This window comes from Thunnus albacares, chromosome 1 (genome assembly GCF_914725855.1).
Source record: "Thunnus albacares chromosome 1, fThuAlb1.1, whole genome shotgun sequence".
Lineage (NCBI taxonomy): Eukaryota > Metazoa > Chordata > Actinopteri > Scombriformes > Scombridae > Thunnus > Thunnus albacares.
In genome coordinates, this window is record NC_058106.1 from 29,015,563 (window position 1) to 29,040,249 (window position 24,687).

The window sequence follows — 24,687 nt, forward strand, 5'->3', positions numbered from 1 at the left end:
GTAGAATGGGTTGTGCTGAATATAAATCAGGTGACTGAACAGGCGGGGGTTTCTTCCCAGACAAGCCCAGAAGATTGTGTAATGCCCACTCCTACATTACTGGTTTGCATGTACACACACACACACACACATACACACACATATACACACACAAAACCCCTTCTCCACTTGGCAAACAACACAACAAGCACTGTATTTACCAGTCTGCCTTCAGATAGACCACCCGGGTGGAGCACAGACGCTGACAGCAAAGGACTTCCATCCTATTGGATTTGTTTGGCTTTAGTTGATTTGATTTTTGGTGGCACCATCTTGGTTTTCTGCGTCCTGTGTGACATTTTTTTTTTACTTTGGTATTCATTGCTGTGCTGGAACATCATTCCGCTGTGAATGCTGAGGACTGTGTGTGACCCTCAGAAACGAGGAGGTGAAGTGGTAACCATGTGGATCCCGACCCCCAGCATGACTCTCCCTCAGCGGATGGTGCTGTATGGGACGTGTTTTGTGGCGCTGGTAAACTCTGTGGGCCTTCTGGTGCTCCTGGTCCAGCAGAATCAGCAGCAGGTCCGGCTGGAGCAGACGGAGGCAAGACTGACAGAGGTGGAGCAGAGCTCGGTGGTGGAGTTCCTACAGGAGGTGCCCAGAGGAGGAGCGGGGATGCGGGCGAGCAAAGTGGAGCAGCAGCAGTACCAATACCAGTACTCCAGGAACAAGAGGAGTGAGGGGCTAGAGAAGGAGCTAGAGCAGGAGCTGAGGGAGCCTCAGCAAGGGGAAGGACTGGAGCTCAATCAGCAGGAGGTCAGCCAGGAGGTGGGAGAGGAAACAGAGAAGAAGATGAAGGATGAGGTGAAACACAAGCATCGGCACAGCCAGAGTTACCACAAGGCACATGTGCAGGACGACATGATGATGATGATGACTTACTCCATGGTTCCGGTGAGATGAGATCCCTGCTGGTAGACAGTATGTAGACTGAGAGAGAGAGAGAGGAGGATGAGGGAGTGCAGGAAAACAGATGTTTAAATACTGCACACAGTCTATCATATCTTATTTACTCTGTTGTTGCTGACCAAGGCTGGATTAACTTCTGGGTAAACTGAGTTGGCACCTGCCTGCTGCAGGGCCTCTGATAATCAGGGGCCCAGAGGGATCCAGGTTTACTATGGCAATTACTATGTGGTAATTTGATTAACTGGCAATTTAAATTAAAATAATAGAGCCCTTTAGATCAGTGGTTCTCAAACTTTTTTCACATCAAGGACCCCTAAACTGACACAAATTAGACCATGGACCCCTATTTGATAAGATTTTGTCCCAGGGTCCCCTCATAAGATTTTTGCTTTTAGATATTTTATTACAGAAAGTGTATGAAACCCATGATCAAAATAGACATACATTATGTCATTGTTTTAATTATGGATGGTATTAGAGTGAAAATAAATGATTCCCTTTTTGCTGGGAACCCTCTGGAATCCCATCCAGGACCCCTGGGGGTCCCTGGACCCTAAGTTGAGAACCACTGCTTTAAATGACTTGTAATATCTTCCTAAACTTGTAGAGGATAAAATCTAGTTTTAAGGACTTTATTATTTTTATTTTACTGTATATTGTGCTGACATGGTACATATACTTAATTTAATATTCTAAATTTGTGATTGATCAGATTACCATAGACAAATTATTAATTACAAACTAACACATAAATAATGCAGACTGAAATGAGAGGTCAATCAGGGCCACAGTTAGCTGTTGCAGACATCACAATATTTTGATTCCACTGTGAAATCTTCTCTTTTTCTGCAGATCAAACTGCTGATCGACATTTGCAACAGCACCAAGGGAGTCTGCATAGCCGGTATGTCTTACAAATACACTTTTTGTGATCTCATTAAAAAAATATCACTTTATATAGTCTAACATCCTCAAACTTTCTGTTGCAGGACCCCCAGGGCCGCCTGGTAAGTGAACCATTAATTCCGTTTTAATTCAAATTAAAAGTGTAGACACACTGTATGTCTCCTTTGTGGTTAAGTGACCCATATACTTTCTGAATGTGTTTTCCATTCGGCCCATGGTGATGATTTTTTGTGTTACCGTAGGTTTGCCTGGTATGGACGGTATGCCTGGCCACAATGGGACTGATGGCATCCCAGGACTGAATGGACAGCCCGGGGCCGACGGAAAACGAGGAAAAAGAGGTAAGCCTAACAAGAGTGAGGCTCTATCCTGTTTTGACTCATCATCCATTTTCATCAATGCCTCAGGCAATAGTGGCCATTTCAGTAAAGAACAACTGGTACAATGTAACAGTCAAAGGGTTGAGTATAACCTGAGGGTAAAAATACCAAAATACCAAGTAGCACACACAGTCACTTAAAATCAAAATCATGCACACAAACACACAGACAAAGACACAAACTTAGAGCATAAGAACGCACCAGGTTTCCTGATATAACCCTGTATCATAATGACATCAGATTTTATTTACAGTGGATTCTACATGTAATTCATAAATGTCTGGAGAGGATGAAACGACTCTTCTTCTCTCACATTCTCAGCTAATATTATTCATGTCTGTGGTTTCTGGACTTCAGCTGAATCAGCCGGAAAACTCTCTCAGTGTTCTCCCACTTTACTCGATTATCCTCCCCAGTACATGTGCATGATTCACACTCACAAGTCAATGGAATAATGACTCACACTTTTCACAATAGGCCAGAGTGCGCTGAGGTTAAGAATTCAATTGGGAGCTATTTTGCACAATGTCTTCCTAAAGGGCCCCCTGGTGAGAAAGGAGAACCGGGCGAGAAAGGAGAGCGAGGCGAGCCTGGTCCCCCTGGAGAGAAGGGTCAACCATCCAATGATGTCATTATTGAGGGCAAGTAGAGCTGTGCACTCATGACTTGCTGTCACTCGAACAATTTTTCATCTACAGCTTTAAAGTATAATGATGGGAATTGCAAAATTTCTTTCAAAATGCCATCTTTCGTTTCAGCGGTTTAGATGTTGTCCTCATTTGTTTGTACAGGTCCTCCTGGTCCTCCAGGACCTCCTGGGCTCATGGGCCCTCCTGGACCTCCGGGCCCTCAGGGGCCTCCCAGAATAAGACACCACAGAGCCCACCTACAAGCTGCTCAGACCCTGGGTAAGAGGTCTTAATTGACCTATATCAAACATATACACAGCTGGTGATATTGAAAATAGAGATGCAACAATTAGTCAATTAGTTGATCAAAGGAAGATTAATTGGCAACTATTTTAATAATGAAAAAAAAATGTTAAAAGTCAATTTTTAAGCAAAAATGCCAAAAATGTGATGGCTCCAGGTTTTTAAATGTGAGAAATTGCTTACAGGTTATGTCATGCAGTAACACGTGCATGGTATGTTGTACATTATAGTAAATGTAATGTTTTTAGGTTGTAGACTGTTAGTCAAACCAGGATATGTGATGATGTCACATTGTGCTCAAAGGTAATGTGTAATGGGCTTTTTTTTTTTTTTTTTTTTTTTTTTTTTACAGTTTTCTGATGATTTATAGACTGAACAATTAATCGAAAATAATTGTTACTTGTAGCTCTGGTTGAAAGTTCATTCTTGGAAACAAAACTTCACAAGAAGATCTATATAGTCGCTCTTCTGGAGCTTTCGATCACATCACACAATCCTCCTCAGCAGATGGACTTGCCCAGTTGTCATGGAGCTGTAGATGTTCAATTTTGTATTTTTTGGATGAGGTCCTTTGAGTGGATATTTGAGCATCTTGCCATAATGCCATAACAACCGGGAAGAGTGCGTGCTACGATTGAAATTTCCAGAACAACTAAACATGGACCTTGTAGTGAGACTGGTTTGTTTAAGTATTTGCTGCAGTTCTGTGTGCAATAGCAACATAAAATCATTACACTTCAATGACGTCCTATTCATTCTAACACCGTGAATCACTGGAGATGAAATTCTTTGTAACAGGGCCATTACAAGCTATTCCAAACGATGAAACGTCATCTGTGAAGGAGACTGGGATTCTACATGAGAAGCCAGTTAAGAAGAATGGTGCGTTTTCAGATTAGTGTGTCCACATGTACAATATGTGCTGGGTGGTAGAGAAATAAGCCTCTATTTGAGTTTTTATTTTGTTTCCCCTCAGAGTGCCTGATTAAGTCTTTGATCAACCCCAGGAATGTGACAAAGATGGAAAGCACATTTGGCATGTGGATGAAAGACACCGCTCAGCTGAATGATGAGCGTATATGGGTGGCAGAACACTTTTCTGGTAGGTTGGGTCCAGAGGATCATCAGCATCAATACTGATCCCTCATTTTTGTGAAGATTTTAATTTTTGTGTTTCAAATCAAAGTCTAAATGTTTGTTTTAGTATTTCATTCAGATAACAGTGAACATTTTGCTCGTTGCTCCCCAGGTCGTGTGGTGAAGGAGTATAAAAGCATCGCCTATTTCCAGAACAATAGCAGTGAAATTGTGGACGTCAGAAAGTTCTACCAGGGCTGCGGCCACACTGTTCACAATGGTTCCTTCTACTATCATATTGCTGGCACTTCCAGCATTGCCAGGTAGCAAACTTAAATGTTATGCCACTGTTTCCATTTATTCAATTCTCTCTGGGTTACAATATGCTGCTTGTTTGTTCACAGATTTCACTTTCAAAGCAAGAGGCTTCACACTCTCACTATAGACAACGCTTTGTACCACAACCTCGCCTACCTGCTGCAAAACTCCAAGACCTACTTCAAACTGGCAGCAGATGAGAACGGCCTGTGGCTGATTTTTGCCTCTAGTGTGGATGAGAACATCATGGTGGCCCAGCTGGACCAGAAGACCTTCTCCATCACCTCCTACATTAATACCACCTACCCCCGCACCAAGGCCGGCAACGCCTTCATTGCATGTGGAGTTCTGTATGTCACCGACACCAAAGACACCAGAGTCACCTTTGCTTTTGACCTGCTGAAGGGCAAACCAGTCAATGTAACCTTTGACCTGAGGTCTCCAGGAGGAGTGTTGGCCATGCTGTCCTACAGCCCAAAGGACAGACACCTGTATGTGTGGGACCACGGCTACGTCAGGCTCTATGTGGTCCACTTCATCTCTGACGAGTGAGAACCAACATGCAGTACTGGCAGAATATAGGCAGACTGTTACATAGTCAGAGCAAAAAAGCCTGCTGACTACCAACTATTCACTCAATCTTTGTATCCGAGACAGATGAACATGTCAACATCTCAACTTTATCATCCTGTAGAGCATTCCTATCAGCTGATCATATAACCAGTTATTATAAATCATGGTACCAGCCAATAATTATTGTGATGTGTAAAAAAATAAAAACAGTGCTGTATTTGTATCCTATTCCCAATGTACATGTGAGATTTTACTAACAGTGTGATTTTTTTTTTTTTGCATTTTCTATCAAACAGTTGTACAATTTATACAAACTCGACTTTAGAGACCGTTTTGTGTTGTAAGTCATATTATTTTGTGTCTTTGCATGATTTAGTGAATGTTATCTTACATGTGTTTTTTTTTTTTATAGAATTACATATTATCCACCCACTATTTTGTACATATACACAGTACACCTGCATTTGTAATGAAGCAGCATGGTCGCTTATTTCTATTGACAGAAAATTAAAAAAAAAAAAAAAAAGGATGCCAAATCACCCTGATGAAATAAAAAGAATTTATTCACTTTACAAAGGTAAAACTCTGACCATGACCTGTTCTCTCACACCCCCCTCCAGGCTCCAAGTGCCCTACTGTAGTAAGCGTCTATACCCATGATATTGGCTTCTTTTGCAGTACATGCACACACATACACACCAGACACCAGTAGGACCATTGGTAACACACTTAGGATACATACAGTACACATAGTGGGCAGAAAGAGGGAGAGAAACACAAATCTCTTTAATAAATACCATACATACACTTAACAAAAGTTACAACTAATCCAGCTGGTATGATACAAACCAAAAAATAAAGAAATGCTTTCATGTTTGTACAAGCTGTTGTGATATTTCATATATATATATATATATTTATATAATTTATATATTAAAACTATTTCAAACGTTTTACTACTAGGCCAAATGAAGCCAGACATTCATTTGTATATAACAGTTTCTTCTTCAATAACCCATTTGTTTGAAATAAACTTTTAGTGTCTCCATAATTTGAGTGCAAATATCTATTCCTTATGGATGAAACAGTAAAAACAACTAGTGAGGTAACACACACTTACATACAGTAGACTGTTGCACATCTCCCAGTGAGATACAGTAAAACCCCTTACATTCCTAAAATAAAAAGGCAATAAGTTAAATAGTTTTACAAAGGAATGGTAAACCAAACAAACACAAACATATAAATAATTTAAATAATAAAATAAAATTAATTAAAAAAAAAAACAAAAACAAAAATAAAACAAATTCAAGAATATCTTGTGCAAAACCAGAAGTGAACCTTTGTGTTTCTGCTCTGGGTGGGTGGGCATTTATGTTTGGACCAGACAGATGGAAACATTGAAATCACAGTCACGAGAGTAAAACACATCATCTTCCAAACAGGAATGTTCTAGCAGTGAGTCTGCCGCACAAACAGGCATTTGAGGGCAGGTGGGTGGGCAGGCGTACAGATGGCAGACACAGCAGAGTGAACGCACACTGGAGGACCGAACCGGGCCGGGTTGAGCCCAAACCAGGACAGACCAGAGTGTGTGACCGGGCAGCCAGTGAATTAGGGGGAGGGGGGTGGGGGGGGGGGTGTCACTATAGGAGCAATGCACCATCAAGTCTTCCATAAGGGCTGAGAAAAGCCGGGCAAAAAGGCAGGGGGGGGGGGGGGGCAAAACCATTGAAACAAAATGCAGATTCCAACAACTCGATTCACACTGGAAACCACTGACTTAATAACAAACCACAGTGCTGGTTACAGTAGATGCTAAGAGATTTCAGCTGTGGGCACAAAATGACGACAGTTACACACTTTTAAAATTTTTGCTTGAGCACTTTTACAGAGCACTATCAATAGACCTGTGATTGCACCGCGTAACGAGAACAGGACATGCATAGCTTCCCTATGGACACACTCTAAGAGTAGAGATTCTTCAATAAAAATTACAATAAATCTAGCTTTAAAATCAAGTATGTTACCTTTTGCTTGTAACTTTGCTTTCAGCCTTTGGGAAAAAAAAAATATTTGCAGCTCCGTTTGTCATTCTGGATATGATTTACATCAATCATCAGTAAACCTGTGAACACTGCACACTCTGAAAGATGCCAAAAGCGTGGTGATCTTTTGACCAAGTCTTCCACCATCAATTATACTATTAATGCCTAGCAAGTGTTACATAAGCTTTTGTGTTTTTTTCTTTCTGTCTCTTTCCTCTTTGGACCCTCAGAAGTGGAAGTAGGCATTACAGGACGTCAACCAAGCTGGGGATATTGTAGCGGTCGGGGAGGACCCTCATCTTCAGGGTGCCGTCTGCTCCGCAGGTGAAGATGCGGTTACCGGGCCGCGTCTCCACCTGCATGACACCGGCACCGATGTTGCGGAAGATGGACTGCTTAGCGTGCTCAGTGCTAAAAGAGTGCATGAGCCCGTGGCCGGCTAACTTCCACACCTGGAGAGCAGGAATCAAGGGGACAGAACAGGTGATTAGTGTCTTTTCTTTTTAAAACCAGTGTCACCAGACAACTGTTCATCATTATTTTTATTATGTGGAGCCTGTCACTGTGATCTTCATGAGCCAACCTGAGCAACCAGGAGTGCATTTGAGTGCTGAAAGTGGTGTGAAATTTTTGTAATTTTGTTGAAAACAGGTTGAAAACATGTTTTATTTGGATAACTATCAAAATGTCATTTTTTTTAAACACAATTTTGTCCTTTTAAGCTTCTTAAATGTGAGGATTTCCTGGTTTTCATAGCCTTCTATGATAGAAACTACATATTTTTGTCTTTTAGTCTGTTCTTTGTACACACCAAAAAATATGGAAAAATATCAATTTAAGCTTTAGGAAATTGTGATGGTTATTTTTCACCAATTACTCACATTTTCAATATGATAAATTAGCCTAAAAAATATCTGGCACATTTATTCATGGTCTGTTTTTTCTATACTGAAACAGCAGAAAGGGAAAATTCCAACAAGATGATAGCTTAACTGCTAGAGAATATGAGGGGGTGGATTTTCTGAGTCAAGTAGGTTCCTTCCTATCTAGAAGGGGACATTTATCATCAAATGTGCTCTGGCGAGCGGATGAGTGAGTGAGTGGAGTATGTGTCTGTCACCTTCATGTTGCCCTCTGCAGATCCAGTGACGAAGAAGTCCTCGAAGGCATCCAGTGCGAGGGCCTTGATGGCTGAGTCATGGGCCTGGAAAGTGTGGAGCAGCTGTCTCTGGCGGATGTCAAACACGCACACAAAGCCCTTTCTGCCTCCAGTGATCAGCAGCTGCTGTTTGGGAGCATACTGCAGCACAGTGGCCCCGTTCTCATGGCAGGGGAACGCTGAGAGTGTGGGAGGGAGGAAATGTGAAATGGATCATAAAACAACTTGACATACAGGAAAGATCACTGGAATAATCTTGTTTGAAGTGTTTTGGATGTCTTACCATGGACCATAGTATTGCTAGGTGAAATCAGAGTGTCCCACAGGCATACGTTTCTGTGGACAAAGTAAATAGAAGATAATATTAGTCAGTACTGACAGACAAAGAGCAGCGTTGGTTAAATAGTGGCGTTCCTCAAGTTAGTTCAGTGCTGATGCTGACCTGTTATCATTGGACTGTCCGGCTGTGGCGATGAGGCTGGAGGACGTGATGAAGGCAAAATCTCCGCAGGTCTTAGTGTGGCACTGCCAACTCTGTCAGCAAGAACAGGGACGTGAAAAACACAGACTACGTATTAAATGTTAATTATCAATATTTTGTTTTCTAAGGATGTGTTTTGTGTGTGCTGGGGAGGTGTTAAAGGAGGCGGGGCAGGTGGGAGGTGAGCTCACCAGGTAGGGTTTAGGGTTGGAGGATGTCTGGTTGACCTGCCAGAGACTGAGGAAGCCCTCTCCATCAGCAACTCCACACTACAAGCAGAATACAGAGCAATTAGAGACACCACATTAAATAGACAAAACACAGGCGGTGCAGTGTGTGTGTGTCTGTGTGTGTGTGTGTGTGTGTGTGTGTGTACCTTATTGCCCTGGGAATTGAAATAGAGTCGGGTGACTCGAGCGTTGCCTGCTTGTCTGAAGCAGATGAGCTGCTGAGGTCTGTTCCATTCAAACATTCTCACACTGCCGTCCTGAGCCCCTGTCATGTCTGACGTGTGTGCAGACGCAGACACAAACACAAACACACACACGTGAGTAGTAAGAAGGTGAAACAGGGACAAAGACAGAAAGACTCAACCGTATATTGGTGATGACCTGCTATGCACAGACTTAAATGCAGACACTTACAATACTGATATATGGGGTGGGATGTCATTCTCTTCACATTGTTTAGATTTCTCTTCATTATCTGAAAAACATAAAAAAAAAAAACATCCAGATGACCAACAATTATTATGTAAAAACCTTCAACAGTGTTCTGCTGGAAAACTCATCAGTTTAATGATAAACTTACTAATAAGGCTGTTAAATGGTTAGTAAAATTATTTAGATTTTTGTCCTGTTTTAATTTAAAAATAAATGTTCTGTGTTTTGTGGTGCAAAACAAAACTACAGGATGTGACCGTAAACATTTAAATATGTTAAATTAAATGTTTACTCCACTAGATTTAACTCTTAACTGACACTTCAGTAACACTTCAACTTATTTCAGGTGATTCAAGCACTTTCACTTAATGAAACTTAAACTCATTTCTGTGCTTAGACTTAAACTGACACTTCAACTCCTTCCAGTTATTTTTAATGTCATCTCCAATATTTTAAATACAAAAAATAATTGCTTACAGTTTACAGTGTTTACACCTGCATATTTCAGCATACCACTTTTCTTCAGAAAATGATTAATCAATTCCTCAAAATTTGTGGTTCCAGTCCTACTAAATGTGTTATTACAATTAATTTATAAGGTGCATTGGAGGACGTCTCGTGTGGTGGTTCTTTATTGCCGAATAATGCAACACTAGCCATAAAACAAGCCTTAAACAGTCAGCAAACACATCTATTGTTCTCAAAAACTACAGGAAAGTTTTGACAAAGCTCTCCGCTTTAGCTCAGACATGAGAGCAAAACACTCTGCTTACTTTAGAAACTCCCTTTTGTAATCCACTGAAGCTGTATGAAACCCTCTGTCCTGTCTTGCTCAGTGTATCACACATAACATTTATCAAAATGGCTGGGACATGGAGAACCCTGGCTGTGTGACAGTGTGACGCAAATCTGTACCTTGGGTAGCCGGCTGTGAGAGCTGGTGCTATCTGTGTTTATATACGTACATCTCTGTCGTGCAAACCCACCCCCCTCTCTGTATCAGCCTCCATAGACTCAGCAGGCCAGCTGTTTAGTCGTCATGGCTCAGTTTTGCTCGACATTGATAAGAATTAGAAATATAAACTTCTCATGAATATGTGCAAGGGCCACAAACTGCAGAATAAAAATCCAAGTAGTCAATTGCCTTTTTAAATTCTGAATCCCTCGTGTAAATGTAAAACTTTCCTGCAGCTTTACTGCATCTATCGTGGAGCACGAAATGTTATGAAATGAAAAGACTGCAGAGTCACATGCAGTCTGTAGGAGCCAAAACAGTGCTTAGGTTCCCCCTACTGGCAACTTCTAACAACTGCACATATATTGCTGCCTGGTTTAACTGTGTGTTTGTATATATCTGTGTTTGTAGTGCATAAACTCATACCACACTGGCTCCCATGCTGGTCTGCCCGCTGCCAAGCCATGGCATGGATGCAGAGACCGGCATCTGTGGTGGTGCAAAGGGGACAGAGCTAGCCTGGGCAATGTTGGTGTGAGAGGAACGGTGGTCTATGTCGTCAGAGCTGTAAAACAAAAACACAACCGTATTCTCTCACTGTTTTCTTTGGAGATGCCGAGTTTGTGCAGTGTGGAATTAAATTATCTTGTAGAAGATGATCTGACCTGCGAGACTCCTTATCAAAGTCCTCCCCTATCCAGGTGTAGGGCTGGACGGCCACCAGAGTAGACACGTCCACCTCCTGGACATCATGAGTGGAGGCCAGCACTATCTCATTGGAGTTAGCCTGGGAGAGGAGGGGAGCAGGGAGGAGAGAAAAGGGTAACATTAAGGGTGAAGTTGACCACAGTTTCTTATAATTTCCAAGAAAGAAACGGATATGCTGTATGTTGCATATTCAGAGAGAGGTTGCTTTGAAAAGGACTTATTTGGTAGCATCTGTCTTACAACTTTGTCTGTGTTTTGTGTATACTTACTATCAAATTACACAGTTCTTTCCAGGAAATGCCCTCGAAAATCATTAGGAAATAACAGACTCATAAAATTATGAGTTACCCAGTATTTTTATAACTCAACTCACCTTATTGATTGCGAATGCCATGATTATGTCAGACTCCTTGTGAATGATTTTTGCCTTGCCTCCTGGATAGCCCAGATCTGCCTCCACCTGGAAAAGCCAAGAAAGCAGATACATCAGGGTTAAAGAACATTAAACTAGGGTACTCCACTGAGAAAAAAAAAAAGATATTCAGAAGTCTATTTTCAGAAATAATGTTAGTATTAAGTTAATTTCATCCAATAAGGAGAAAAGTGGAAGAAATGTACTTCCAAAAAGCACCAGCTGTTGCTTTGAGCCATCAAATGATATCTCCACTTAATGTGAAGGTAGCATCAGGTATAGCCACATTCACAAGGGTAGTTACAGGAGAATTTGACATGTAGAGATACACAAGTAAATGTCGACAACTTTGACTGCTGATTTGGTTTCCCCAGTGAAAACACTCTGCAGGATTAGCAAGCCTCACACAGCCCTGACATTGAGCATGCAAGTTAGTAGGTCCGATTTTCTTAAAGGGACGATTTTTTTTTTTGCTTTTGGGTCCAGCAGAATCAGTCCAGCTAGATAGGAGAAAGGAGTGAGAAACACAAGGAGATGTGTTATAGGCAGGGATTGGATATGAGGTTATATGAGTGGTGTCCCGGTGAGAGGGAAAGATTAGACGTTAGATCTAAGCCTTATAGCCTTGAGTAGATTTTATGCCAGAATAACTGAAGGACCAGTCACTATCAGGCCAAGCTGGAGAGGAGATATCAAAATCTTTTCCCACAGGTACTCATTTGTTGAAATTTCTGACCACAACCTTTAAACTTAAACCCTGTGCGAGTGGTGCACAATCGTTCTTTTAAGGTTTAATGCACTTGCTCCTCCAAGCTTGGCTTTGCAGTGACTCTCCTTGATAGACAGACGGACAGACAGAGCCAGGGCCTGGGCTGGTACAGTAAATGATACTACCTTATTTGGACTGCTAGCTCCTGCTATGCAGTTTGGGGTTACATGGTCCATATGGTTGTCTAAAAGCTACACAACACACACAAAGGCAATATAGACACAAAACACACCAACACGGCACGACACAAAACACATGCACAAACAGAAAAATAAAACATGGGATGAAAAGAAAATGAAAAATGTTGATCTTGTTGATAAAATGCACTCTGAGCTCTGAGCTCAGTCCACCTCATTAACATGTAGCTACAGTCATGCCTCAGGACTAATGGATATATGAACTGTAGATCTGACTGCTGCTGTTATCTGAAGATCTGTCCACTACAGTTAGCAAAGACTGACATTAATGTTGTAATAATAAGAAACAAAGCACTTGGGACCATTTTGGTCTTGCAGCTACAGTAGCAGACTGTCATGAAAGTGATTACATAATAATAACAACTAGACCCAGACATCATAGAAGGCACTGTCCTGTACTTAAATAAAGATGTCTGAGAGTCAAAGCAAGAATAACAATAATTACAATAATATCAACAATAGAGATAAATGCTCAGTTTATCACAATAGATTGATAGATTTGGATACATGGGTAAGACCGGGGTTTCAAAATACCCCACAAGCATGTAAATTTATGTGTCAAACAGTCAATTATTAAGACAAATTACCAAAGCCTTAAGGTCTCTGATGGAAAATCTCAATACATTTTAATCTCTAAGTGTCTTGCGATGCAGAAAACTATGAGGATGGTGTGTACATTCAGTTTAACGTTAATGTGGGCAACCTATACATGCTGTGCAATGTGGAATGAAGTGACATGAAGAAAACAAATACTGAATTGGCCCAAATTTATAATGTCCCTGTTTTGAAGAAGAGAAACAGAGAGGCAGATGTATTGTATCTTTTAAACATATTGTCACGTTAAAAATGAGTAGAGCAACAAAAATAAAATGATAAAAATAAAGTATGGTAATTACTTTATTTAGTTATTTGTTTTTAAAATAGCATGTTAAGTAATACTTATTAATTCATTCTGTTTTTAGCAGTACTTACACACTCTCCTGTCATGTTCTTTGAATCAGATTTTCAAGGCTTTTCATTTTCTAACATCCTGTGACATCACATATCTTGGCAGCCTGATAATTGTTTGATGACTGTTTAGAGCCCTGCGTGGGACTGTTTTCTTAATTCTGCTCCTGCTGGATTTCTAACCATTACTGCCCGCTTCCACAACGTGTGTGTCCACTCCCACCTGCACCCGCAAACATTCTGACCATTCACGCCCGCACAATAGAGTTGCATTGATTTGGTGTCGTAGGGAAGACGTGTTATTTTATTGTGTGGTGTTATTAAAGAGATGCGTACCTGTTGGTAATGACGTAGCGAAATGATGTTCTAGAGAATATGCCTGTTCTTGGGCAAAATTACAGTGTATTTATTCATTTTAGCATTCTTATTTTAGAACATGTGTCGGCTGTGGTTGTTTTATTTTGTTATGATTCCTTGATCAGGAGTAGTGCTGCTAATGATCACGGCATGAAACAAGTCCGTTATCTCCTAAATGAGCACGAAAGTAGTAAAAAACTGCGGTATCGCATAATGTTCACATTGTTTGGTGTTTCTGTTCTTTGGTTTAGGTTGCAGCAGCTGGTGGTGCGCACTCATAAGTGTGTGTGTGTGTATGTGTGTGACAAGGAGCGGCAGCAGGTAGTGGTATCAGGGAGGAGCGCTGACTGAGCACTCCGCCTGGCTCTGTGAGTCAGCCTGCAGTGTTGGCTAAATCCTGAGACCCGCAGTTTATTTTTTGACCGCCAGCTCCCGCCCGCAGCAAAGTTAAAACCACCCGCTCCTGAAAGAGTTGCATTGTCCGTGGGACCCATTCCCAATGCAGTCCTCTAGACTGTATCTAATCAATCACCATGATTTTAAAATTGGTGTCACATGGTTATTATAGCCTTCTTTCAAGCCACATTTTTTCACTACCTCTCTTCATCCTAGGTCGACAAGTTTCTAATTTTTAAATGTGAGACAAACACATTTTAAAAAATGAAATTTCCAAGATTATCTAGATTTATATTTGGGCCAATAAAGTATTAGGGGAAGTGAACAAGGAAGGGAAAATGCAAACATTCTGGTGTAGATTTGAACTACATGACCATTAATACATAATTAAACATAGCTGGTTTCACCCTCACTGGTAATAAACACTGAATCGGGAAAAAACAAAACCTAAATATTTTCACATATGTGGGATGCTGACCTCACTCTGCTTCCTTTTCTTAGTGAAGATGTAACGGATTAAAGTCTCCTGAAGAGCTTCCTGTTTGACCAGGAAATGCCACAGACGTCTCGCTGGAAAGGACTGATGGTTCTTTGTCCTGAAAGTAAAAACATGAACAAAAATACATTTATAAGACATGAATGCATCCAGTAAGAGGGCTTACGTCATGGTTTATTTTCAGTGCCACAGAACAGCAGATGATCTGATACTTCACACATAAATACACAGGATATGTAACTGAAATTTACAATGTATTTGGTTTATGTTATGATAAATGCATATATACATTATTAAAATGGATTAAGAGTCAAATTAGAGCAAAATAATTTTATTATCAGTTTCCCTTCCTCTGTTTTGTTTAAACTAAATATGAACTATGTGGACATAACTGACATAACTTGTGAAAACAGGTAAAACTATAAGCAGTAAAACCACGTTTTGCTTTAGTGATTGCAACTTGTGGTAAAATGTAAATACACAATATACAGTACATACAAGTGTCAACATTTCCATCACATTTAACCAATGACTTGGCTGTTCAATTACGCTAAGTGTGCACATGTGTAACCAAAGTATTTAAAATTTTATCATATCATTAGATAAACTCATTTTACTTCATGGCAGAGCTTTATATGTGCAGTATACGCTAATAATTTGCTACTGAGCTTGTATCCCTGAATACAAAATGCCTTGAGAGCTTCTGTGGTTGGCTCAAGGACACTTGCTGTTAACACTCAAGAGATGTGGTTTGGTCAGGGGATACTGCTTCTCAAACCCAAGGCAACATTGTGGTTGCCCTGACAAATTGTTGGGTTTGTGCCCTTCAGAAAAGCTAAAAAGCTTAAAGGTGCCCGGTGGAATGAATATGAGTGGGTCTCCATTTTTTCTTTGTCTCAGGATAGACAGACCTGCCGATGGTTTCACACTATTCCAATGATCTACAAGTGGCTGTAATGTGCCATAAAATGCAGAAATGCACCAATAAAAGCTGGAAAGAGGACGACAGCAAGCTAGTAAACATGGATGTGAACAATGCAAGATTTACATACATGAGGTCTAAAATATCAATGAGGTCTAAATAGGTTTGTTAGACCTCAAGGATAAACACAGTGTCTTCTGATGAGTAACTCTGAATTTAAAGATGTTTGTTTGCAAGAAAACTCATGACTTAGATTTTTTGGGGGCTCCAGCTGTGAGACTTTGCACATTTTCTGACATTGGATGTATTTCAGACATGATTTTTAGGGATGGCAATGTCAGTCTATTGGTCGGTCCACCACTTCAGTCCAGACTGAAATATCTCAACAACTATTAGATGGATAACCAGATCCCCCTCAGGGTGAATCATAATAACTGACTTAAATACCATCATGTTTTATGCTAAATAGCATGCCAGCATGTTAGCATGCTAAACATGCAAAACTGAGATGGTGAACATGGTGAGCATTTCATTTCCATGTCATTAGTAGCATGTTAGCATGCTGATGTTAGTGTTTAGCTCAAAGCACCACTGTGCAAGTACAGCCTCCTAGAGCTGCTACTGTGGCTGTAGACTCATTGTCTTGTTAAGGTTTTGTTTAATATTTATTGCCTATTTAATCGTCCTGATTGATTAATCAATTACATTTATGTTTTACTTTTAAACTTAGTGGCTAGTTGGGCTCCTGAACTACACTAATGCCCTCTAGCAATATGTCTTACTTGGGGTGTTAGTATTGCAGTGGTAGTACATAATATGCAAGTAAAATAATTAGATTTGTGGCGTAGTGTTTTTAATCACCCAGCCCTGGTGAGTGAATGTGTGTCTATGTATTTCTAAATATATCATTTAATTCTCACTTGAAGGGTGTGTTGTCTGGCTCCAGCATGGCCTTGTGTCGCAGTATGGCGGGGCCACCTCCTGCGCTGAGGTCAGTAGGGTAAGTGTTGATGTAGTTGGGAGGCGGGCCATCAAACTTGTTCATTCGCTCCAGCAGAAGCTGTTCCCAATTCTCTAAAGTCTTCAACACAGCATTGCTGAGAGGGGATATGACTGGCAGATCTGTGACACAAACACATATAAATATACATATACAAGCAACTAAAACACCAATAAATAGTTTATTTATATATATTTCTACAGATTATTCTCAAAATACTTCTGTGTAGTTTCATGAAGAATAGATTTAAGCTTTTTAGGGTCAACATGATGGGGTGGGTGTGTACCTGTAAAGTCAAGGCCAGTGAGAGGGAGGAAGTTCTTGACGCTGTGATGAGCCAGTTTCACCATGACCAGGCGGATCAGAGCCCAGCTACGTACCAGACAGACATGCAGAGAATTAAAATTGGAAGCAAAGCTTCACATTAGGCTGCAGGGAAACAAAAGAAGCCAAACCGTACCTGTAGGAGTTGGGGTCAGAGTGCTCTGTTATCTGTGTATCAGAAAGGAAGGCGTCATCATCTTCATCATCCTCTGCGCCGCTTTCATCTGAATCACACAGAGCATTGCTGTCTGACAGCGGCAGGAAGGGCTGAGAGGGAGGAAATAATGATAGAAAAATAAAGGCAGAGAGGGCGAGAGAACAGGATAACTTTTTAATAACCTGAAGACTATGAATCACAGATTTCATAAGCTGCCTTCACATATATGGTCATTCAAATGCCTTGCCTTGGCCACAAAATAGTCCCACATGCTCAGCTCTGGGGGAATGAACTTCTCCCTGTAGGCGGGTCTCTCAGTGGGCACAGGAGGTGGTGTGGCTGGTGGCTCCTTTACAGGGCGTCCAGGGACCAGCATCCTCATGTTGAACCTTCGTCTGTATCGGTCAACGTCCTCTGCTGGGGGCTGAGGGGGAGCGACTGGGGGGAGGACAGAATGAAGACATGGCATTGTTCAAATGGTGAACTTCGCATTAGTCTCATTGTAAAGTTAAAAGAAGGTCAAGAATCAGGAGGAAGTAAACTGCATCGACACTCTACACAGAACACGGTATACATCCACAATAGAGCAGAATGATAAATTATCGATATTAACTGTATAAAAATGCCTAAATTGTGGTTCTTAGTGACTGAGTTCTGAGTCACTGAGTTCTATGACTTTTATGAGTCATAGCACACAAAAGAAAAATCAATACATTTGAAAAAGAGAGACACAAATGCACAACAGACAAACGTTTAGGATGGAGGCACAGGGCAAGACTCACTAGCTTGTGCACAAACCTGCACCATTATCCTGGGTGACTACCTCTGGCATCGCACCAGACAAAACAAGATAAGACACAAACCAGAGTAGACAGTGTGGTTAGAAACATAAATACTACACAGCCCATTACATAATTGAATAAGTAAATATTTGATGTAGTGCACTGCGCAAAATACACACAGAAAACACAACAATGATGGTGAATTTGTTGTGCAATCATGTGCTAAGCGTTTTCTTGTATCCGCAGCGCTTAAGGGAGACAAACACAAGATGAGATTGGTGACTGTAAGATGTTTATTTTCTCTAAGAATGAGAGTTATTTAGAGTGTGATGGAGGAAATATCAGTGTGTAACATTTGTGTCTGGCTGTGTGTTTGTGGCATGTAAGTGTGCAGTTGCCCTCAAAAGAGCAGACTTTTTAACATTTGGTAAAGTGATTCTTATCAACAGGCTGGCATTTAAGATCCTCTCTCCTCTTACTCAGTTCTTCAAAAGGTTCCACTTCACTGAGAACTATCTCTGACCCTACAGTGGTACAGAGTCTAAATGCCATCCTGTATCTTTCTCCCCCACAAATACAATGTGAGCACAGGCTACTTTGGCCTCATGAATATGGATGAACAGTGTCAAGTTCAGTCAACAGACTTTTAGCACAGAGCTACTCAGAAAACGGTATAATTTCTACAAATCTAAAAATCTAATGCAGACAAACAGTTCACTTAACTCACAGGAGAGCTACGGTGAAGTCATTACTTCTACTACAAACTACTGTTAGACAGTTTCCATTCACATAGTTTTTAAACATTTAATACTACAAACTGGACGAAAAGAACTACTTACAGAGTTTCAGATCTACTGTTTTAATAGTCTAATAACCTCTCAAGGTGTACCTGGTTTAGTCTCAGATTCAGATTTAGTCTGAGGGGGCTGCTCAGCCTTGGCTTCTGAACACTCCTTGCTAGGCCCAGCTGTTGCTTCAGTGGCACAACAGGAATGACACAATGAGATGAGCATAGAGGACGTTACAACATGTACAATACATGCAATGCAGTACGCACACACACACACACACACTCGCACAGACACACAGAGCTGTTGGCTTATCATAACAATGAACACAGATGACTGTCTTCATAGCACTAGTAGGCTTTGCTGTTTGTGATGGACATTCAAGTAGTAGCTTCACAAGAGAGAGAGGGGTCAGTCAAGCATCTGCAACAATGCAAACCAGTACAATTACCATGCACTGCAATCCTGCAAACCAGCACTGCAATCCACCAGCCTAGTTACTCACAGCTGGCCTTAGTTGCTGGTGCCACAGTGCCCAACCCCTCTCCCCTTGAAATGGAAGGAAGGGGTCGTTTGGGGGGCTGGGTTTCTGTGGGGATGGGTTGGGGGTTTAGGGTGAGGCTGCTCTGCTCAGGTCTTCCTGTCTCTTGAGACTCCTCTGGCCTGGCTGCCTCAAAGTCAGCTGGCACTGGGACACAGGGCAGAGGGCACACTCACACAAGACACTACACAGCAGCAGCAGCAGCAGTAGCAGCATCTTAGGAGCATCAACAGGACAGGACTATTGGATGTCTATGTAACTATGTAAACAGACCCAGAGAGATGGAAGCTTTGCCTCAGATCAGAGATAAGTCATGATGTAGAAAGCCAACAGATTGAGGTGAAGAGGACAACGGGGAGGAGAATAGTACAGGGATAGGGACAAGTTGTGAAGACCAGGGAGAAGACTAGAGACAAAGACATGACATGATGGAAATAAAGGTCTAATTAACATCAAAATAATTAATTACCTGGTGGGGTCTCAGGCCTCTTTGGCTTAATTATGACTTTGGCTCCTCCTCCAAAGACGGCGGCCCACATGCGGTTGTTGAGGGGATGTGCTGCCAGGCGGAAAAGTTCATTGCTGCTATGAGTGCCCAGGCCATGGATGAGCAATGCGAGATAAACCGCCACGACCGCTTCGCACAGCAGCACGTTGAGCCTTGGCTGGTCCTCCTCCCTGGCAGACGTCAACAGAGAAATCAGGGACGACACACCTGGAGAAAGAGGACAAACACACACATGACATTGCATTTGCGTAATAGATCGACACGTAATTTATAAAAATAGCCTCCACAGCAGAACAAAAACACTGTCTCTGCACAATACAGGAACACATTTATGAAACATTCGCATGATGGCGTGATCAGTCTCTGCCTTTCCGTTTCCTTCCCAGAGGCCATGAAGCTCCTATTATAGAACACCATCTGCCTCTCTGCATAAACACAGACAGCCTGCTTTGCTTTGCTCTGCTCATCCTCTCCCTCTGCTTCTCATATTCTCTCTCAATCTTGTCTTTGATGCTCACACATTTTTAAGTTTCTATGCATTCAGTGAGGATTCTGGAAAAAAGATCTAACTTAGCTTCAGTCTCTAAAACTAAAAATAAAACTATTTGTATTATGACCAGCATGTTAAATGCCAAGTGAATGAAAAGCCAGTCCCCAATAGTAAAGATGTCTTTTTCAAAATAATAAAAAAAAATACCTGGCCACTGTGCAGGAGCGGAGTTTGGGGTTATATGTTCCTCAATGCTTTCTGTGCGGAGTCGTTTTCTCTCACTGAGCAGGAGGCCCTGGTACACCATCCCTGTAAACTGGTTGGCCTCTGTCTGGCTGCTGCAAAGTCAATAACAGTAATGTGCACTGTGAGTCCCAGCCATACAATGCATCATAATACACTTGAAGGGGATAAATCAACATTTTGGTAGGTACATTTGCTTTCTTTTCTAGAGGGAAATGAATTGAATAACATCAATCTTTTGTCTCTGTCTCTTGTCTAAGGTGGAGTCATATTTTTGTTTTAAGGAGGGCACATAAAATTTTGCAGACTGTTGGACATGTGGCTCTGCACTGCAGAGGCACACAAAATATGCCTGTATGAATTAAAATGTATGAGAGAGGAGAGAGAGAGAGAGAGGTTACCTGTAACTGTGGCTGTCACACAGTGCTTGATAGACGCAAGCAGACAGAGATGCTGCTAGAGTGTGCAGCGCATTCACCTGAGGGTGAAGAGACAGACACTTAGTCAACATCAAAATGAACCATGTCACAGATGACTGTGTCAAAGGCTACAGTCCGGCTCTACACTTTGTCTCTATAAACTAGAGATTCTTATTTGAGTTCTGACCCGGTCATCCATGATGTCGGGATGTGGCGGAGTCTCCATGAGGGTGATGGTGTGGAGGATGTCGTGAATGTGGTTGCTGAGGTGGAGAACAGGATTGGCTATGACCGTCTTGGTGGGGGCAATGCAAGCTGATAGCAGAGGCAGTGTAGTGGGCAGAGGCAGGGGAGACTGCAGCTGCTTCACTGTGGTCTCCTACAGAGAGAGTGTGAGACACAAAGATGTTTATTTGCTTTTGCTGAGGAAAGACAATTAGAAAATTACTTCAGATACATGTCTGTATGAGTGTGTGTGTGTGTGTGTGTGTGTGTGTGTGTACCTGCTGGCTCTCCTGCAGAAGGAACAGAAGCTCCATGCGTACAGAGGTGACTCCTCCTCCCTTAGCTCCATGAAGGCTACAGTAGGAAAGAAAGACCCTCAGCAGGGCCTGGTTCTTCCTCAGCCATGCCTTGCGTCTCTCAGAGTGCTGCTGCTTGGCCTGAAGACGTCTGCGCTCCATCTGGTGACGCTCGTAGGCCCCCGCCTCAATACGCTCCAGGGCCTCGTCTGATATGTCCAGTGATGCTGCTCGTTCTCCCCAGCGCTCCACCTCTGAATCATCCTCCTTCCCTTCCACCTGCATGTTCATAAAAACACGTTTGCTAATAGTTTTCATGCATTAGTGAATATTAAGTTGTATAGATTACATCAAATATTACTAGAGTTTACCTTGTAGTTACAGATCTTATGCATGGCTGCAATTTCTTTCTCCAGCCAGCTGTAGAGCTGAAAGCGGAGCTTCCCTCCATCCACCTCGAAGCCTGTGGCCAGCGTACGCAGCTCTGTCATCAGGATTTTTAGACAGGCACGGAACTTCAGCTGCTCTGCTATCACATCCACCTCTGACTCACCCTGAAAAATGTGAAAGTGAGTTAAAGGAAAATTAGAATTAGCATTTTATTGTCGGAGGTTCAATACTTGGATAGATGACGTCATCAGGTGACATTCTGACGTTAGTTCTTTGACAGTGGATAAGAGACTTAACCCGTGAGCTCAATGACTGGCTGAATCTAAATGTGTGGACTTCCCTGCACTTGCAGAGTCATGGACTTTACAGGAGTGTATCAGTGAAGTCCAGAGATCTTAGGGCTGTCAAAATCCACAATTCAAGTCCTTAACGGGCCTCAAGCTCACTTTCTACATACTTTGTGTGTCACCTGTTTTTTGTTTTGTTTGTTTTTTTTTTTTAAGTGGTGAGGCTTTACATTGCAAATTGACAGTGTCAATTCCATTCAGACCCTTTCAGGAAAATATCTTGAGATGAGCTAAATAACTTATATGTAATATTTATTTTTGGGGGTAGATGTATGATTTTGAACATTTCAAATATGTATTATTATCATTGATTCAATATTTTTCCAATATTCCAATATTTTTGTCCAACCTGTGAGTCCTCTCTCTGCAGTTTGGGACCACCACTTTCTGAGCCTCCGTCTGCTTTGGTCTCAGCCTCTGGTTTCTTCATAGTCAGACCATCATCATCTTCGTCTTCATCCTCTTCCTTGTCCTCTCCCCAGTCCAGCTTCAGCTCGTCTTCCTCCACCTTGACCATAGGTTGGCTCCAATCCAATCCACCCATGCTGTCGTTTCCTCCCCAGGCAATGGTAGGTGCTGCTGGTGAAACCCAGTCCATACCTCCCTGGGTTCCATTTTCCAGGGGTTGGGTGGAGTTTAAGTTGGCCTTGGATGAAGCTTTGCTGAGGGGTGAGGAGCCAGATTTCTTGGTAACTTTGGGAATCTTGGACAGCACTTCTAGGGCCAGAACCGGGCAGCCCACCTACAGAAGATCAGGATGTGATTAAAACCATATCTTAAGACTTGCTTATATATCCTTCACCTGTTTGCTTTTGTAATTTACATTCACCGGACTGTGAAACAACCGGGCCAGGCCCACTGCCATTGATAAGTGAGCCCACCTTGAAATGTGCGTTGGCAGTGGTGAAGAACAGTTTGCGCTCTATGAGGTTGATCTCATCTGCGCAGCTCTTCTCAGCAGTGAGGCCCACAGTTGTTGCTGTGCCCTCTGGATTTGCAAAGTGGCGACGGATGATCAGAGGGTGTGTCCTCAAATAGTTATAGAAACTGAACACCACAGGGTTGCAAGATTTCACCATCACATCTAAGACAGAGGGATAGGGGAAAGGGAAAAAACAAAACTTTAAGTATAGAACACAATGCGAATAATGGGCAGAGCAAATGGCTAGTAGAGGATTTTGCTGTGTACTACTGATTGAAATGTCTCAAACCAACTGACCGGGGTTCTCGTCATCCTCTTTGGGGATACGCTCCAACAGTGTATCCAGGGCTCGGGTGTAATCCTTCATGATCCAGTAGGCTATGCTGCGGAGGAACGGGTCAGGGTGCAGTCTGGAACAGTGGTAACCACTCCCATCCCTGTTACAGCCGAGGACCTTTTCATAAAGCAGACCTTGGCAGGTGGATGAGTTTTCAAAGTCAGCCTCATACAGCCTTGCCACTATCATGGCTAACTGGAGATCATCCATCTTCTCCATCAACACCTGCACATCATGGAACAGCAGAGGAGAGGAGATGCTGGGTTAAAACTGCAGTTTAAGTAAGATAAGTAAGTAAGATCTAAAAATTTAGACATTTAAGTATATATACAGTACGTAAAAAAATGTGAGGTAGTGATTTTCAATACAATAAGGCATGGAGCTGAAGCATCCAAAGCTCATGCTTGTTTAATTTTTTTGGCTATCTGTATGTTTTGACTGTGTGGTATGGTAAACCCAGGCCAAGGAAAACTAAGCAGGCTTTTTATGTATCTTATCAGTGGAATTTAGACTTCTAATATGTGATTTAAAAGGCTTAGAGCTGCAGAGCTGCCCAAGACTCTCAGCAACAGCTATCTACCCAATTAGTGATGCAGTGATATAACGCTTTTCATTTCAAGACACCTTACATTGTATTTCCATAAAACAAGGATATGCCGAGCTCCAACTGTGAGGGAAATGGAGATGGAGTGCTAAAGCAGACTAGGCTATGACAGTATCTTATATGTTGCTGAGGTTAAAAGTGTGTGTGTGTTGTTCACACCTCTATGGCATCTTTGAGCGATCCAGCCAGTAGGAAGAAGGCAGCGGATTGTTCAAAGCGTTGCTTTCCCAGTAGGGAGAAGGCATTTTTCAGAGCTGCCTTTCGCCAGCGGTCTTCAGTGAAGTTGTTCTTGAAGAACTGAGTCATCTTCTCATCATGCTGAGATCTAAGAGAAAAGAAACATTCAGCCTGATATTAAATGAAAGTTCTGTGAGGAACTTTGTTGAAAGTAAAGTTTAGTACAAGTTAGTAATAAGTTAAGTACTCAGTACAGAATAATGTGTCTCACCTGAAAAGCCCCCACAGGACAGCCTTTTTCTTCATGGCCAAGTAGAACAGAGCAGCATCTAAAGGATCGTTGTTTCTCTGGAATGCAGCTTTACCTAACTGATAACATACAAACATTACAGTTACTAAATAATAGTACCAGATTTTACTTTTGAGTGGACTGGCTAAAGTGAAAGAGAACATAAAAATCAAAATATCAAAACACTAACAACAAATCATC

The 24,687-nt window shown here is 41.8% G+C and overlaps 2 protein-coding genes across 7 annotated transcripts in view; one reads left to right on the forward strand and one right to left on the reverse strand.

Moving 5' to 3' along the window:
• Window positions 1–118: 118 nt before the first annotated feature.
• On the forward strand, window positions 119–6,870 carry gldn (gliomedin). Its single transcript, XM_044353833.1, has 10 exons — window positions 119–936; window positions 1,804–1,855; window positions 1,941–1,958; window positions 2,100–2,198; window positions 2,777–2,878; window positions 3,029–3,145; window positions 3,968–4,051; window positions 4,146–4,271; window positions 4,419–4,569; window positions 4,651–6,870. The coding sequence occupies exons 1-10, from the start codon at window positions 391–393 to the stop codon at window positions 5,114–5,116; spliced, it is 1,761 nt and encodes a 586-aa protein (XP_044209768.1). The 5' UTR covers window positions 119–390; the 3' UTR covers window positions 5,117–6,870.
• dmxl2 (Dmx-like 2) overlaps window positions 5,683–24,687 on the reverse strand; it is a 40,034-nt gene continuing 21,029 nt past the window's right edge. For 2 of the 6 annotated variants that reach the window (XM_044353780.1, XM_044353772.1), the window contains exons 28-56: window positions 24,469–24,566; window positions 24,180–24,345; window positions 23,377–23,641; window positions 23,039–23,241; window positions 22,507–22,899; window positions 21,792–21,974; window positions 21,403–21,699; window positions 21,087–21,278; window positions 20,882–20,958; window positions 20,445–20,575; window positions 19,709–19,954; window positions 19,204–19,386; window positions 18,800–18,883; window positions 17,376–17,566; window positions 17,108–17,238; window positions 16,934–17,019; window positions 16,568–16,769; window positions 14,708–14,825; window positions 12,457–12,522; window positions 11,524–11,610; window positions 11,108–11,229; window positions 10,869–11,007; window positions 9,470–9,530; window positions 9,202–9,329; window positions 9,017–9,094; window positions 8,787–8,878; window positions 8,628–8,680; window positions 8,306–8,523; window positions 5,683–7,637 (exon numbers count right to left, since the gene is read on the reverse strand). In XM_044353780.1, coding sequence (XP_044209715.1) covers window positions 7,431–7,637; window positions 8,306–8,523; window positions 8,628–8,680; window positions 8,787–8,878; window positions 9,017–9,094; window positions 9,202–9,329; window positions 9,470–9,530; window positions 10,869–11,007; window positions 11,108–11,229; window positions 11,524–11,610; window positions 12,457–12,522; window positions 14,708–14,825; window positions 16,568–16,769; window positions 16,934–17,019; window positions 17,108–17,238; window positions 17,376–17,566; window positions 18,800–18,883; window positions 19,204–19,386; window positions 19,709–19,954; window positions 20,445–20,575; window positions 20,882–20,958; window positions 21,087–21,278; window positions 21,403–21,699; window positions 21,792–21,974; window positions 22,507–22,899; window positions 23,039–23,241; window positions 23,377–23,641; window positions 24,180–24,345; window positions 24,469–24,566 — 4,497 coding nt within the window. In that variant the 3' untranslated portion in view covers window positions 5,683–7,430. The remainder of the gene's footprint in view (window positions 7,638–8,305; window positions 8,524–8,627; window positions 8,681–8,786; window positions 8,879–9,016; window positions 9,095–9,201; window positions 9,330–9,469; window positions 9,531–10,868; window positions 11,008–11,107; window positions 11,230–11,523; window positions 11,611–12,456; window positions 12,523–14,707; window positions 14,826–16,567; window positions 16,770–16,933; window positions 17,020–17,107; window positions 17,239–17,375; window positions 17,567–18,799; window positions 18,884–19,203; window positions 19,387–19,708; window positions 19,955–20,444; window positions 20,576–20,881; window positions 20,959–21,086; window positions 21,279–21,402; window positions 21,700–21,791; window positions 21,975–22,506; window positions 22,900–23,038; window positions 23,242–23,376; window positions 23,642–24,179; window positions 24,346–24,468; window positions 24,567–24,687) is intronic. The other 4 variants (XM_044353811.1, XM_044353800.1, XM_044353790.1 and 1 more) reach the window with 4 other exon arrangements.